The sequence below is a fragment of the Balaenoptera borealis genome (assembly GCF_965194805.1).
Source record: "Balaenoptera borealis genome assembly, chromosome: 7".
Lineage (NCBI taxonomy): Eukaryota > Metazoa > Chordata > Mammalia > Artiodactyla > Balaenopteridae > Balaenoptera > Balaenoptera borealis.
Genome location: NC_138864.1, coordinates 117,540,354 through 117,556,955, shown reverse-complemented (window position 1 = coordinate 117,556,955; position 16,602 = coordinate 117,540,354). Strand labels below are relative to the sequence as shown.

The following is a 16,602-nucleotide window of genomic DNA, read 5'->3' as shown; positions in this document are numbered from 1 at the left end:
AATGAGTTGATCATGTATATGGAGATAAAGGTAAGAATGTGTAAATTCGTAAGGATTAGGTTTAACTGCAAAGCACAAATCAGTAGCTTAAACAAGGTAGAGATTTATTTGTGTCTCCAAAAGAAGTCCAGAAGTAGACTGTCCAGGACTGGTATGGTGGTTCCATGGTCATCACAGATTCCATCTTCTTCTGTCTTCCATCCTGAAGATTGTATCATGCTCCAAGACCACTAGTGGAGATTCAGCCACAATGTCCACATTTCAGACAAGAAAAAGCCAAATGAGGGTTTAGAGAAGCACACAGGATGAGCCTCCCAACAGAGTTAGTTCACTGAAGGAACTTCCCTGGAAACACCATCAAATAACTTCTGCTTATAGCCCCTTAGCAATCCTTAACTGCAAAGGAGAATAGAAATACAATATTTTAGCTGTTCACACTGTCATCCCCAATAAAATATGGGTTCTGTAAATGTAGAAGGAGTAATAGATATTGGGTATCATAATAACAACGTTTCTTCTTTTTTTTTTTTTTTTAAATGACGTTTCTCATTTTCTGTATTTTACGATGCTTTGACATCTTGGGGCCTGGCAGACCCTGGGAGGGACTTTCCCCACTCCACCCCCAAATGATAGCAGATTCCTAGAAATAGTAAAGGACTTGTCCACGAGCATGCCTTTGATATGCACACCAAGCAACCCTGAGTTCATACCCCTCATTAGCCTTTCATCAGGCTTCTGAAGTCCAGGACACTATTCCTCTGCCTGAAATCACCCCAGGGCAAGGTACCTGACAACTAGGGACCACCCCTTATTACCCATTGCCTGCTGAAATGTGTTCAAACTGTCCAATCCTAAACTTGCTCAGCTCTCCTATCCTGTCTCACCCATTCTTTCCCCATGAAAACAACAATAAAAGCTCTGACCCATGCTTTTCCCTCGCTCCTTCTGCCTCCTGACCTACCCTGGTACCTCTCCGTGTGGTCCTGGCATGGTGTGTTGCACGCCCTCCTCTTGAGAACTGTAAGTAATAAACTCTTTGTTCAAAGGCAGTTGTCTCTGTGTCTGTCATCATACCATTCCTGATTAGAACAAATCCCATGTACATCGTAAAACAGGTAGGCAACTGGAAATCCTTCCCACAATATGGTTTTCCACAACAGGAAGCTGGAATCCTGGCATCATCTGAAAGTTATCTCACAAAAATCTGCTTACAATGTGTCTGGCAGAAGAAAAATAAAGTCACTCTTGCCTCAGCGTCTCTTCTGAGCGCCAGACTCGTTAACCTTCACCCTCCCAAATATAAGCTAGAAAGTCTACAGTTAAACTATTTTCAAAACTAAACTCATTATCTTCGCTCTTCTCAAATCTGCTGCCACATCCGTGTTCCTTAGTCTCTAATAAAACGTCATCATCTACACAGCTGCCCAAGCAGAAGTTTCAAAATTATCTTCTGGAGTCCCACGAAGTGGCCTCTGGGACGGTTTCAGGCACCCGGGTAGACCCACGCAGTCCACCAGGGGGGTCACTAGAGGCCACCGAGCTCTAAATTGCGGCCGGACAGCGTGACCGGGAGTAAGTGTAACACACACCGAACGCCAAGACTGAGGACGGATGGGAGGGGAGTGTATGATATTCCCTTGATGACTTTTTATATTGACATGTTGGAATATTTTGTATACATTGGCTTAAGTAAAAGTATTAAAATTTAGGGAAAAAAAATTATCTTCTGATTGCCTTTTCTCTTACCACCAACACCTGTGCTGTCACCACTAGATCCTGGACAGGAGCTATGCGTTCTCGGTTATCTCCAACCCAGAGCCTAGCACAGGACCTGGCACATAGTTGGTACGCGATGAATGAGTCAATGGGAATCCTAAACATCCCTCGTGTCACCTCTCATCCCCACTTTACTAACCTTTCCAGGCTTATTCAGTAGCTTCCTAACTACCGCCAGGCTTCGCTCCTTCTAACCCTTCAACTGTCTTCACAGTTCTTTCTAAAGCACAATTCTGATGAGATGTCCCTCTTTTAAAACCTTCTATGGATCCCACTGCCAAAGTCCTCTGCAAGCTTTCAACGCCCTTTACAATCTAGCCTCGAATACCTTTCGTGTTTTATCTTTGAATGCTTCGTATACTTTTAAGTTTCTGGACCTTCGTTCGTGCTGTTTCCTCTGCTGAAAACTAACCTAACTATTCTCTTCTGCGCCCCACAGGACTCTTAGAGTGTCCCTCCCACCGTATCACACTTGTCTACACCACTCCTGCTTTTACCTCCCCCACCCAACCCCCCCCACCCTACACTGCAAGTCCCTTCAGTGCAGGAGTCCTGTCATAGTCACCCCTACATCCACGCCGTACGGCTGCATGGCATAGAGCAGGTGCCCACATGGCCTCTGAGTGCAAAAAGATGCCCAGGTTAATTGTAAACAGCCACAGAAGATTAACAACAAACCAAAGAAAAAAAATGACCAAAGTGGAATACGTGCTCAGTAATCCACGGACATTAATAACTCAACCAAAAAAAGTCAATTACGATAAACTGAAATTAAAATGCTCTCCTAAGTATCTCCTGAGACTTGGTGAGACGGGCATGGTGACTGAAAGAGAGATACACCTTGTTTAAAATAACTGCAACAACAGTAATAATAGCCAGCAAGTATTGAGCACTTGATTCAGTTACTACGTGCTAAGTAAGTTACAGGTATTACTTACTGTGTTCTTCACAGTAGGCCTATAAAAGTACGACTACTATTATCCCTGTTTTATTCACAGGAAAACAAAACAACAAAAATCAAAGGCGTGGGAAGTTAAGAAACGCACCAGAGTTCACCCAGCTGCTCCGAGTAAAGCAAAAATTCAAATGCAGGCTTTCTGACTGCACAGCCTTAAGTGAACTATTGTGACAGACCACCTTTTTCCCAAATGACTGGTACAGCAGAAAAACTAAAAAAGATGTACACTTATTTGGACAAATAGGACCCTAAGGTCCAAAGCATGGCAGAGAGCTAATGGATGAAGGGTAAAGAGAGAAAAAGAAAAATTTCAATATTGTGGATGCATGATTCTGACAGCCGAAAAAGCTACACATCATCCTATCACAGACTGTGGGACTAGCACAGGGGCCAAGTATAGTAGTTTTGAGAAGGGACTTCAGTGCTGTTGGTGCAGGCCAAAAGCCTCACTCTCTAAAAAGTGAGCCTGACAAATTCTTGAACAATCTTCCTGACAATTTCAATGCTCAGTAGGAAGGAAACAATTATAGGAAACAATAAAAGGAGCAGACACTGAACTTATTTTAACCAGTAAAGAGACACTGCTTGACAAAAAGGAAGAGGAATATGTAAAGATAACCTGGTAGAGAAATTAAGTGTGACTTATCTTCCTGTGGGATCATCGGACTGAAAATGAGAAAGAATAAAGAGGTAGAGGTATTTCTCCCTCACTCGTAATTCTCCCCCTCAACCAAAACCTATTATGTACTGAACTCCTGGTGTGATCCAGATGCACCCTGCATAGGGCGCTGGTCAGAAGTCAGCAGTGGGGTTTCTGGTTATGTAGGGCCAATGCGAGTGGGAAGGCAGCAGGAGGGAGACTGTAGGCAGAAAGCAAAATGCAAACTTCACGTACCCAAGTTCAAACCCCTGGTGTGCCTCTTACAAGCTGTGTGACTTTGACATGTCTCTTAACCTCTCCATTTCAAGTTTCCTCACCTGTAAAATGGAGATAATACTACCTTCTTCTTAGGGTAATAGTTAAATGAGACAATGATAAAAAGCACTTAGCTCAGGGCCTTGTGTGCAGGTGGTACGCACACAATAAATGTCAGCCGTTAATATGATTACTGTTACCTTGTAAGATATTTCTCTGTAGCGCATTAACCTTGGGATTATCTCTCATTTTCTACAATGATCTGCTTGCTGTTACTCCCACCAAATCTTCAGGGCACATAATGCAAACCCTGACAGCAAAATACGTAAAGTGATCCTGCCCTCACTTTCATGTTGATGTTTCAGGGCAATCCAACTGAACAACACACATTTACAAAGCCCTAAAATGTCACTGTGCTCTGCTGAGCTGGACAAGGGCAAAAGGGTAGTCTGAGTAAAAAACAACACTGCCTTCAAGAATTACACGATATCTTTTGGGAACAATGAGAAATTACCATTAATTTCCCCTAAATGAGCTGCAAAGGTTAGACTGAAACCCAGTTGGCAATGACAAGTAATCCCCAAAACAGCCACAGAAACATGTCTTTGGTGTTTTCAGATGTCTTTGGACTGATCAATCATCCAGCGATTTTTAAGAAATGGATGACTCTCTGAGAACTGCACCTCGCAGCAAATAGTGGATCTTATCTGGGCTGGTCTTTAAAGTCAGCCATTCTGGGTTGTGTACGTTTATAAAGAGGAGAATACAAGAAAAAAAGAAAAAAAAAAAAAAAAGAAATGAAGTGTTTAAGCATGAGATGTTACAATACAGATAATGGGGGAAAAAAATGCATGAAAGAATATCTTGTTCACCTCTAGCACATGAAGTGGTACTAGCTTAAGGTGAATGAGGAGAGCAAGCCTGGCTTGGAAATAATGGTAAGATTTTTTTCCCCCAAAATGTAAAGAGCTTTATTTACTTCTTCTTCTTATAAAGGTAATACATACTCAATGCTAAAAAAAAAAAAAAAAAAAAACAAACTACGAAAGTGTAAAAAATAAGGAAAATCATACATAATCTTCTCAGAGATCATCAGAGCATTTTGATTTTTCTCCTTCCAGACTCTCCTAAGTATATATTTATATCAATTACTTCTTTTTCAAATATGGGAATAACACCACACATGCTGTTTGATACTTTTTCTCCCACACTTCCATGGATCATACTCATCTTTCTACCTAACCCAGAATCCCAAAATCAAAGACACAGGGCAGTTTTCTGCAGGTACATTCCCTGACACCATAAGAACATGGAAAAAGGAAATGCAGGACACAAAACTTGGACTACAAGACCCCTACGGTCTGTTACTGCTATCAGATTCCACAGGTCTACTCTGAGACTAGGCTGGGAACAGTAGAAAGTTTCTCAGGAGACGGGGCTGCCTGCGGGGGAGGGCAGAGTTTATGCTCCCACAGCCTGCCCGGTCGTGGACCCCGGGTCTGCAGTATCACGCGCACGCTGAGGCCTCCGCACTGAACACCTGACTCTGAAAGCCCTGCTGCCCAGCCGCAGAGCCTCTCAAGCAATCTCCAGTGGGAGTCTGCAGGAGAGCCCCTCGGCTCACGGGGATCCTGGAGGACACACTCTCTGCCCCTGCACCCTGGACTCAGAATCGCTTGGGGTTGGTAATTAAGCAGTTTTGTTCACCATGTCACTTTCCCAAAGCACAGATTCATCACTCAGTTTAAACAGGGATACTAATCCGCATTAACTTCTCACAACTTTGAAGGAGCATAAACGTACCTTTGCTGAGGAAAAAAATAAAAAGTTGCCCAAAAGACAAATTTTATCTACTTTACAGTTCTGCTTAAGGAATGTGGCATAAAGGAGTGAGGACTACATCACCAGACAGTTTAAATGTGGGAACTCAAGAGAGCAGACTTAATATGTTGATTAATGGTCCCAGCTACAGGAAAAAAAGATGGTTGAAAAAAAAATAATTAAAATTTAAAAATAAATAAAGATAGCTGATATGAGGAAACAGTAATTAATTTTCTACTGTTCCTGGGCAAAAGAAAGGATAAAGCTAAGGAACTCCATTTCTCCTTAACCAAACTGTGAGTACAAAATGCTGCTGATGTGTGCAGAAAATACCTTAAAACAAAAAGTCAAGGGTCCATAAAATAACGTGTGAATTCTGAACCTGTTAAAGTCCAGCAGGATCTAAGCTACAGTTAGCACCACACTCTCTCAGGCAGAGGGGAGAGGACATGTAAAAGTAAAAGATGCATTAGAAAACTGAGTCTGTTTTATGTAATCTTTACTAGTAAATTACTAGTACTGTCAGAATCTTAGAATAAAGGTAACTGTGCGTACACAATTGTACACAGTATGTACATCAAGAGACCATGTACAAAATAAGAGGAAAATGTCATACCTGGGGCACTAACCTAGAGAGGCAGGGACTCCCCTGAGAGCTCTGTATGAGACTAAAAGGTCAGAGAATGGGGTTTAGAAAGATAGAAAATAGTGAAACCAGAGCCTATGTCATCACCTGGAGATGGACTACTTCATCCCTAGTTATACTTTAGGTCTTTACTGCTAGTAAACTCTGTTTCACAAATGCTACTAGTGAAATTGTCCAAAAACAGAAGACGTGAATAATATAGGTTCATCTTGAAGCTATTTAGATTAGATATTAACCACTGTTCAGCAAGTCCCTACAATTTAGGCTAAAGCTTAATATCCCGTTGGGATCATTCATGTGTCAACATTTATTGCCTATTCTGTGCCAAGCAATGGTTAAGACGCAGGTACATAAAGAAGATACAGTTCTTGCCTTCTAGTCTATAAACCAAACAGATAAGGAAATCAGTATTTACAACCATGGGATAAATGTATGACGTACAGCAATGCTCAGTACACACTGAGTGGCTAAATCAATACTATAATAGAAGTGTGCAAAAAAAAGGGGGGGGGGCCTTCCGAAAGGACAGTTATCCCTCTGCCATAACACGGATGAACCTAACAGTTCACTATTTCGTATACTTATACACAGAAACCATCTCTTAAAGAATAAACAACTAGTGAATACCATAACATACAGGAACTACCAAGGTTCATGACACAAAAAGGGGAAGAACAGCAGTCAGGAAAAATATTATCACTCATTTTACATGAGTATTTTAATTCTTGCCCTCAGAAACTATAAAGACTATCAAGATTTGGAAACGAGACTGTACCAAACAATGGCCAAAGAAGAATCGTCCACTCTATGCCTTCTCCTTCGTCTGGTCACTCAGAAATATAATGTTATCTGTAAAGAAGCCAAAGCATAAATGTTATTTTCAGAACGCTTTCTCCATCTCAGTTAATCATTCCCCTCTACCACATACATATTTTAGTGCTATTCACTGAAAAGACTTTAGACAAATTCTCAAAATATTATGTTCTTGCTATATTGCTTGCTATGTCCTTGAGAGGTATATACAATAGGCATAATGGAGCTAAAAGCTGGGCTTCAACCGTTTATCGACAACTCAGACCTTGTGAGAAAAGGTGGGACACTTCTCATCTTCCCTGAAGACAGCTAAGGTCTTCTCAGCAACAACTTTCTACAAAAGAGCTAGTCACAAATTCTGACGCTTGCAGTGCTCAGACAGATGCCATGAAACCAGGGAGCGCATCCTCGCAGAGAAAAGGATGCCGGCATCCCAGTCCACAGGCTGCAGGGATGGAGGAAGGGCAGGGTTCAACAAACGGCCCCATCGCACAGACAGACTTATTTATGTTTTTTAAGTCTGAACAATTACATAGAACACATTTTATTTTTAAATTTTAAAAGAGAATGAGTTTTATATATTCACTCGAGAAAATTTTTACTAATCAGTATTTCAGAGAGAACATTTTTATCCAAAAACATCAGACATTGCTCTTAAAATACTGTGCAGAAAGAGTTAGTTTAGGACAAGCAAAGGAAAAGAAGTAGTATCTCCCGTATAACACCGAAAGATCTACATTCTTAAAACTTCAGAATTATTCAGAAACGGTTGTTATATAGTAATTGAATATTTGTTGACGACTGTAGTCTTCTAAAACTAGAATGTTTTGGTACAGAATGGTTAGTATTTTAGAAGAGATTATCAGAATTGACATCACTGTGTAAAAATGACAAGCGTGCCACCTGCTGGTGGTTATTTTTAAGCTACATTGATCCAAAGGATAAAAAAATATGGCCTATAAAACAGATCAGCCAAATTAAAACTCTATTCCCTTCCATTCTAATGTCACTAAAGACCCGTTCAATTTTACTATTAGCCATAAACCTATGTTAACTGCTTAATCATTCATGCTAGTGAATACTGGTGACAAGAAAAAAAAAAAAAAAGATAATTTGAAATGCTTCTGTTTGGCCTGGTTTATAACAATTCGCACAATCCAAAATTTGCCCTCACAATAGGTTTATAGTGGAATATTAAAGTGTTAAATGCTTATAAATACATGATCAATAGATTTTAAACTGTCAATTATTTTATTAGAAAGCTTGATCTTCCACTGCTGAAATCACAGGGGTAGTTCTATACAATATACAGGTCTAGAAAAAAATTTTTGAATAGGTAGATACGTCTGGAGGCTTGACCCAAGGAGGAACAGGGCAGGCAGGAAGTAATTTACTGTCAAAACACTCAAGAATTATGAAAGCAAACTGGTCAGAAAAAACCTCATCTAGGTTATCAAGGTCAGTATACTTTCAAAGAAACCAGTAAGAAAATATACGATTATTATTTACAACAAATTATAATTTATCCATATGGCACAGTAGTTAAGACAAACTTTGGAGCAAGTGAAAAGAGAAAGAGGAAAATCTGTCAATTAGGAGACTTAAGTTGTCAGACTTTTCACCTCCAGAATTGTGAGAAAATTCATTTCTGTTGTTTAAAAAAAGAAAATAAGAGACACTTAAGATACATATAAACCATGTAATATAATGTATGGACTGGTATTTATGAAGCAAAGAAATTTCAATACTATGACATCTGGTAAAAAAAAATTTAACAATAATTTCTTAATATTAGGTGTGATAATAGCAGTATAGTTATGTTTTAAAAAGGAATCTGTATCTTTCAGAGATACCTACTGAAATATTTCTGGATGATATAATGTCTGAGATTCCCTCAAAATAATCCAGGTGGGGGAAAAGGGGGCTGGGGCATAGATTAAATAATATTGGCCATCTGTTGATAATTGTTAAAGCTGCATGATGGGAGCTTTCGTTTCTTACTATTCTCTCTCCTTTTGTATATGTTTGACATTTTCCATAATAAAAAAATTAATTTTTAAATGATATCTAATTTGGGCATACCTCAGAAGTTCATAAATATTAAGATACTACTATAATAAAAGTTCTTTTATTCCCGTCTACTTATTTATCAAAACAAGATTTCCCAGTTTTTATATCGATAAAAAACCAGAGAACAGAATGAATACTTAACTATTTTAGCAATTTATCCAAACGGCAAAAAATGCATCATCTACCTCATTAAGATACATTTTCAATAAAATTTTAGTTTGTATACATATATACTAAAGTTGTTTTGGTCAATTATGTTCTAAAAACAACTGTAATGATAACCCAATTCAAGGAGAAACCTAACATTTAGAGCTCTACTGTTGCAGAATTTTTTTAAATATTTTTAAATTTCTATTTATGCATGTACTTTTGTTACAATTAACTGAATGAATGACGAAAGAGTCTTGACTATACAATATATTAAGGTACACTTCTGAGGAGAAAATGAAATTGAAAAGCAAGTTCAGAGAAAAGGGAATAATGTAAAATTTCCAAGTGTTGAGGTGTTTGTATCTTTTTTAATGATGATGGATATCAAATTGCTATAATATTTAGATCCATTAATACCTTTGAGAGTAACATAATTTTACATTAAAAAAAAATTTAATGTCAACTTAAACATGTCCAAAGGGGTATATTATTTTCAAAATTCTTGTAGAATTTTCAGAAAAGTTTGAAAACTCTGCTCTAGAGGATATTTTCTTAACCTCCTGAAGCTTCGTGTGTCCATCTTTTCTATGTTGTTTTGTATTTTGTTTAATGAGAACAAAAGGAATTTAAAACAAAATCATCATGTTAAGTACCAAACAGGTTCTGAACAAATCTGCACAAATGTCTAATGCCACTCACTTTAGTATAACTCTGTCTCGACACATGCTTTTTCCCTGTTTAGGCCATGTCCTTCAAAGACACTAGATTAAAGGTTTTCTAAGTCCAAATAGTAAGTACTGGCTTAGACAGTTCAACTGATAAGTTACTTGTGAACTAAAACTGTGAGTACAGAGATAATTTTCTAAAGGAAGAGATAAATGCAGAAACCTGGAGCAAGCCCACAAACCTCACTTGGAATTCTCCTGGTGAAATGCCTTACAATCTCATTAGCATCAGTACTAACAGCCTCAGGTAAAGTTACAACATAGCCAAGCTTTCAAAAAAGGAAGGAGAAAAAGAAAAAAAAAAAAAGAATAGCTATTATCACAAGAGCCTTACCAGCTATAATTGTTGTTGCTTGTCGTCTCACATTATTTTTATCCATATATTCACCATAGTCTACTTTCCCTTCCACATAAATTCGAGACCTGATATAAATAAAATTTAGTTTTTAGTCTGGAGATTCTAATGTACTTTACAGGAGAGAGTCAGGTCAGAGAGGGTAAGTATACATTAAGGATGAAACAGATAATCATACAGAACCTCATTTTTGCTACCACTTCTCAAAATTCAGAATTAGGAGTACTGAAACAGGGAGTTCCCTTGTGGTCTAGTGGATTCCTAGGGAATCCTAGCTCTAGGATTCCAGGCTTTCACTGCCAGGGCCCAGGTTCAATCCCTGGTCAGGGAACTGAGATCCCACAATCCACGTGGTACAGCCAAAAAGAAAAAGTAGTGAAACAGAATGTGCAGAGACTTGCCACATCTAGGAAAAAGGACAATGTTTTCATCCTTGAACTAACTGTGGTCCTTATGGAAGTTTAAAAAAAAAAAAGCTGTTCAAAAGTTTAAGCCAAAATTTAAAAAAAAAAAAAAAAAAAAAAGCAACCTTAAGACCTTGAAGAGCAACCTAGTGGCATCCTTTAAATCTCTATGATTAATTTCCAATGTGTTATTTTCCATCACCTCTGATTTTGGATTCTCTAACAGATTTGTTGATTTTTTCATTTATTTTTTAGTTAGTTCCTTTCTATATTGAGGTTCATAAACTTATTCTCAAAAGACTTAGATTATTAAAATACAAAATTTTCAGTTTTAGTATTTCACTCAGAGTTAATTACTAAGACTATACTGCACTCTCTAGAAGGCTGAACTAGAAGACAACTGTAACTCTGATTTCAAAGAGTAGAAAATGGCCATAATGACACCAATCTTCAGAGTCTAACACCACCAAAAATGTACAATACAGAAAACAGACAAGACTGGTAAAATGACTGGGTGCCAAAGGGAACAGTCACACAGATTCATCCATCAGTAGGTGAAATTGCATATAGACATTTTCCTTGAAATTTCCTCTGTTTATATGCATATATATGCACATATCATACATACATGACAATGGAGGTACATATGAAGAAAAGGTATGCACTTATTTTTAAAAAATAGAAATTTTAGTTACTGCTGAAATTATTTTACATGAAATGTTTTATTTCTATAAAACAAGTACATTTCTAAACATACTATGACTACAACTGCTGTTAAACACATCCTTTTGTCCTTCTGTGGGTTTGGAAAAGATATTTTTTATACATAATCAATCCAAGCATTCCAAAAGGGAACTACTAAGCTTACATAAAATTATCAAATATGAAATAACTGTTGTGAATATTACCATAATACCTCACTGTGTCAGGCTTCCGACATTCCAGACCCTCTGTTAGGCCATCATGTGACGCCAAGAGGCAAGACACCTGCCTTCAGGATCCCTGGCCGTGGAGGCACTTGCTCACATGGTACTACTCGGTACCCTTTGCCTTCTCTCTTACCTCATCAGCTCCATTTAAGTACACATCGTCTTTGCCCTAAATTATAAGTTGTTAAAAGTCTAAACCATGTTAAAACCTTTAAATTAGTCACATATGGCAATGCGCTATGTTTATAGTATTAAGCATTGAATGAATACCTCTTGGGTTAACACAGAGTAATTAGTGGTACTACATAAATAAAGGAGCTACACAGCCCATGAGAACACGTTACCAGTTTCTTAAACCAGCAGTCCCCAACCTTTTTGGCACCAGGGACCGGTTTCGTGGAGACAATTTTTCCCTGGACGGGGGTAGAGCGGGTGGAGGGGGTGGGCGGGTGGCTCGGGCAGTAACGCGAGCCATGGGAAGGGGCAGGTGAAGCTTCGCTCGCTCACCCACCGCTCACCTCCTGCTGTGTGGCCCGGTGCCTAACAGGCCGTGGACCGGGACCGGTCTGTGGCCTGGAGGTTGGGGACCCCTGTTTTAAACCATTCAATCGGTAAGATCCTTCCTTCCTCAACTTACCCCTTTTTCACATACTGATATGCCACATCTCTCAGGCCTGGTCGGAATACTGAAATTCTGTGCCACGTTGTCTTTTGACTGACATCACCTAAATCACAAGAATAGGGAATGTGGTTACAAATGCAAAAGACAAATGCCAAAGGACAACGTGTCCCAGCAAAACCAATGCCACAATTTCTAAAAGAGCAGAACAGAATTAGAGAAGGTCCTTTCTAAAAGTATCTAATTAGATAATTCACAATAAATAATGTCTATTTACTGCTGATAAAATTAAGAGCCCGGGCTTTTGTACTCACCCATTTGGTGTGTTTCATTTTCCCCTGATCGCCACATCTCATTTGTTGCTAGAGAAAATATTGTGACTGGGTTTTTTCCTTCTACCTGTCTCATGACAGGGTCCTGACCTACTCGACCAAGTAACTGCACACGATTCAGAGCTGAAAGGCAATGTGTAGATAAAATGAGACTGACAGAAATGTCCAGGGAGGAACAGCTACAAACACTACTCCAACTTCAGTCTTGGCATTAAGCAAAACCCAAGTTCTAGAAGGTTTGAAAATAAGTTGAAGGAGCAAATAGACAAGAGATTGGGAGGGAAAAAGGATTGGCAAGAAAGGAGAAAATATTCAGAGGAAGTAGCCCCACAAAACAAACGTTAAGCTCTTTATCTAAATTCTTCTTTTAAATACCTAAAAAAACTTCTTTAAACTGTAGAGTTAAAAGAACAAATCTGAATATCTTTATAAATACAAGGGACTATTTCTGTGAAACAACAGCTTTCACAAACATTCACTACTTCAGCCAAATAGCACATACCCTTGGAAGACTTAGATAACCAAACAGGACTCAAGGAAATTCTTTGGCAGGAAAGTGACAACAAGAGCGAGTAAAAACTGACTGGTAAAGGAAGAAGGGCCCAATTTACACGAGGCCCCTGCAGCCTGGTGGGGCAAGGCCAAGATCTGAGAGGCAAATATGAGTCAAGAGCATGATGATTAACAGATTATAACCCAACGAATACACCTCTTGTGCAACACTGAGAATATAAGCATACTGCTATAAATAACACACTTTAAACTTGGAAATCAGCTACTACTTACATCTTTCGAGAACCAAACTGCCAGCTATTTCAGACTCATGTCTTACAAACTGATGAAGGACCTAAAGTGGAACAAATGAGTAAAACAGCTTTAATCCGGGGGAAAGGCAAATACAAACAGAAGACCCATTCACACGTGGTCACCATCCAGTCAGTAGCTCCTACGGCATACATCCACACAAGACAAGAGGCGTGCCCATCACACAGAGCCAGGAGGACCATGCAAACACTTAAGGGCAGCCTACTGCAGAAGCCCACAGGTACAAAGGAGGCACTACACGGTATACCCAAGAGAGTTCATTTACAGTCCTCTCCCGCTTCTTTTGTGGCAATCTTCCTGATTATGGTGCCTCTGTGTTTGCACACAAAAGGTAAATAAATACATGTTGGAAAAAGTCATGCTTTCGACAGACCAAAGAAAAAAGTCTAAGATAAACAAACATGGTTCTTTGATAAAGTGCAAAGATATGCCTGCCCCAATCGGTCTGTCAGACAAAGGGAATCACTGTCACATAACAGCAGCACTCAATGATAACAACAGCTATCATTACTGAGTACCCGCTAACTGCTTTACCTCTCATCAATTATTCCTCAGACTAAATCTATAAACTATGTAAAATTACCACCACTTTATAGATGAGAAAAATGAAATTCAAAGAGAAAGAGTAACTTGTCCAATATCCTCCAGGAAATAAGTGGCAAGTCACGCCGAGATCCCAAGGCCGTCTGACCCCAAGGCTGCCGCTTTTCCCACTACCCTCTGCTGCCTCTTTAAGGACATTCTGTGTAAGGGCTACTGCCAAGATATGAGGACACATCACTGGGAACATCCCTGGGTTCAGAGAGCTAACCATTACACCAGAGAAACATGTGTCAAGTGGTGGCACTGTTAATAAGCCACCAATTAAAACAATACCCACTCCAGGGGCGGTACTTCTGGTTATGGAATCCTAGCGCTATGTCTGGGAACAGAGAGTGGGTAAGAAAATAAAAATGTGAGTTCCAACATATTAAAGATCAAACTGCTAACTGCTACGTGTGTCATGATTCCAGAAAGGTGCTAATCTGAGTGCTCAGATGAGCCAGAGCTCCTAAGTTTCATGGAACAACAGTTTGCCTCATTGGGGGCACACAAAAATCAAGACCTACTGGAGGAGCAGAAATGGGAAAAGAATTAATTTAACTGGGATACTTTTTTAAACTAAACATTTCACTCTTTTATAAACGGCTTTAAAGATATCGTAATACTGTAGAATCGTGTATGAAGACAGGAATAACTTTTCCATGCTTCACATTTCAACACATGAAAAAGTATATGTTTCAAAAGTATGTATAAGTTAGTACGGATCCAAGAATATAGGGCCAACTCTACAGCAGAGCGGGGGAAATGTGAACAGGTTTCACGGAGGAACTGCTTCTTCCTCATCTTCACAAGATGAGGAGCGAGAGAGGTGTTCTAAAGGAGAATCTATAGAACTTGGTGCCCAGATGAGCTTAAGCGAGCAAAAAGGGGTCTAGGCTGGCTCAAGGCTGGCGAGGCTGACAGGAGATCAGGTGAGAAGTCTGACTGGGTGACGTGAGAAGCAATCCTGGACCTGGTAAACGTGTAGTGATGCTGAGACTTCACCTGCTCTCCTCAGCACAAGGAGGCAGGGCGGGGTGGGGAGGCAGGCTGACAACACCTGAGGCACGTGGTCAGAAAAGAAACCACCTGTCTTATTAAAAATAAAAAAAATAATAAAAAATAAAAATCTGGAACAACGGTTCTCATAGTCTGCAGATCAACAACGACTTTCAATGCTAACTGATCTACGTGCAAGTAGCACATGTTTTTAAAAGTAATTACGCCCATGATATATGTGAACACACTAGAGAAGTTTCGTTTTGCTTTAGTGAACATTATTTACCCAAGTAAAATCTGTCCCCAATCCTCATGTCAAATAAGTACACCAAGGTGTGTGGGCTCAAAGGACTTTTGCCTGTGCAGGCAAAAGCCTAAAGAAATTTGATCACTATGGCTTATAGTAACACACCCCAACACTAATACGAAGAAGTGATTACCTGCATTACAGGTCTTCGAAACATGGCTTCTATTTCCTTTTCTTACAATCTAACCTTTAACCTGTTCCTGAAGAAAAAAGAGATCAATTAAGTCCTACAGCAAGAACATGAATTCACTGAGTCCTAAGTGCCTAACTGCATCCACGACTTTTACGCAACCCACCTTGCGACCGTATCGCATCAACAGCCCTGCACAGAGGACGGGAAGGATTCCCTCCTGCTACCAGAAAGCCCCTCTCGCACCTTCATGTCTCTTTGATCCCCTTTAACTTCCTCTTTCTCCAACCCACACCAAAAAATCCTGATTCCATCCCCATTTCCGTTCCACTGTCTTCTCAAATTTTATTAAAATGCAAGTTCCCTTCGGGCAGGGACTTCTGTCGGACTTTTTCACTGGTACACCCAATACCCCTAAAACAGTTCCCAAGACATAGTAAGGGCTCAATAAATATTAAAATGTTAGCATGGGGCTTCAATCTGAAACGTGTGGCCGCAAAAACTACCGCCTCCAGCCCCGTCAGCAAAGACCAAGGAGATCCCTGGGCTTCGCCGCCTCCCCGCCGAGATGTGCGGGCGCCCCTTCTCCAAGATGACGCTCCCAACCAACAACATAGGGGAACTGAGAGAGGCGACGAAACCACGGAGTCCTCTGCGCCAGTGAGAAGACAAGGTCCACACACCGACACAGTACCGCCTCCAGGACCCACGCAGAGCCTTACGCACACCTAACGCAGGACTCGGGCCTTCCACCCCTTCTCCCTCCCTCACCTGACGCTCAGGCTCCGACAGCCTCCAGGAAAGAAATCATTTCCGGTTGCTGCTGGGACGCAAGACTCGCGAGAAGAAGGAGGAAATAGAAATTCCGCTGCGTGCGTCGTAGAAATGAGGCCGGCCGGCGCCGCAGGAAACACGCCCCCTTAACGCGGTAGTTCCGAGAGCTTCGTTCTGCGCGGGAGCGAATGAGTCAACGCCGCCAAGAGGTTCAGTTAACCTGTTTGCAAGTTTCTAGCGAAGTGAAATTACTATTTGAGGAGGTTCCCGGCCCGGCCCGGCCCGGCCCGGCCCGGGACTCGGCACGGTGGACGAAACAAAGGATAGTTGTGTCTCTGGAAAAAACTAGAAAGGTTCAGGCCTCCAAAAGCAAGAAGAAAAAAACGAAACAACAAAAACAAACAAAAAACTGAAAAAGTAGTGGCGAAAGAGCCGAAAGCGCAAAATTTAAGGGTCACCAAAAAAATGGGA

General features: G+C 40.2%; 2 protein-coding genes across 10 annotated transcripts in view; both read right to left on the bottom strand.

The window, feature by feature from the left end:
* Nucleotides 1-10,273, bottom strand: part of MGAM (maltase-glucoamylase) — a 200,427-nt gene extending 190,154 nt beyond the window's left edge. Inside the window, exons 1-2 of the mRNA XM_082400251.1 lie at nucleotides 10,210-10,273; nucleotides 6,893-6,966 (exon numbers count right to left, since the gene is read on the bottom strand). The gene's annotated coding sequence lies outside the window, so the exon portion shown is untranslated. The remainder of the gene's footprint in view (nucleotides 1-6,892; nucleotides 6,967-10,209) is intronic.
* Nucleotides 86-16,147, bottom strand: SSBP1 (single stranded DNA binding protein 1). Of its 9 annotated transcripts, none has more exons than XR_014247001.1 (9): nucleotides 15,920-16,122; nucleotides 15,361-15,428; nucleotides 13,301-13,361; nucleotides 12,497-12,637; nucleotides 12,201-12,288; nucleotides 10,210-10,298; nucleotides 6,893-6,966; nucleotides 962-1,018; nucleotides 86-396 (listed from the first exon to the last, which is right to left on the bottom strand). XR_014247001.1 is itself a non-coding variant. In XM_082400388.1 (8 exons), exons 2-7 carry the CDS (start codon nucleotides 15,382-15,384, stop codon nucleotides 6,923-6,925), a joined length of 447 nt encoding a protein of 148 aa, XP_082256514.1. In that variant the 5' UTR covers nucleotides 15,385-15,428; nucleotides 15,920-16,122; the 3' UTR covers nucleotides 86-396; nucleotides 6,893-6,922. The 9 variants fall into 9 exon arrangements, 6 of the variants coding, with proteins under 6 accessions (XP_082256514.1, XP_082256515.1, XP_082256516.1 ...); XR_014247002.1 differs by having other exon boundaries at nucleotides 86-230; XR_014247003.1 differs by having other exon boundaries at nucleotides 86-230; nucleotides 970-1,018.
* Between the last annotated feature and the right edge of the window lie 455 nt (nucleotides 16,148-16,602).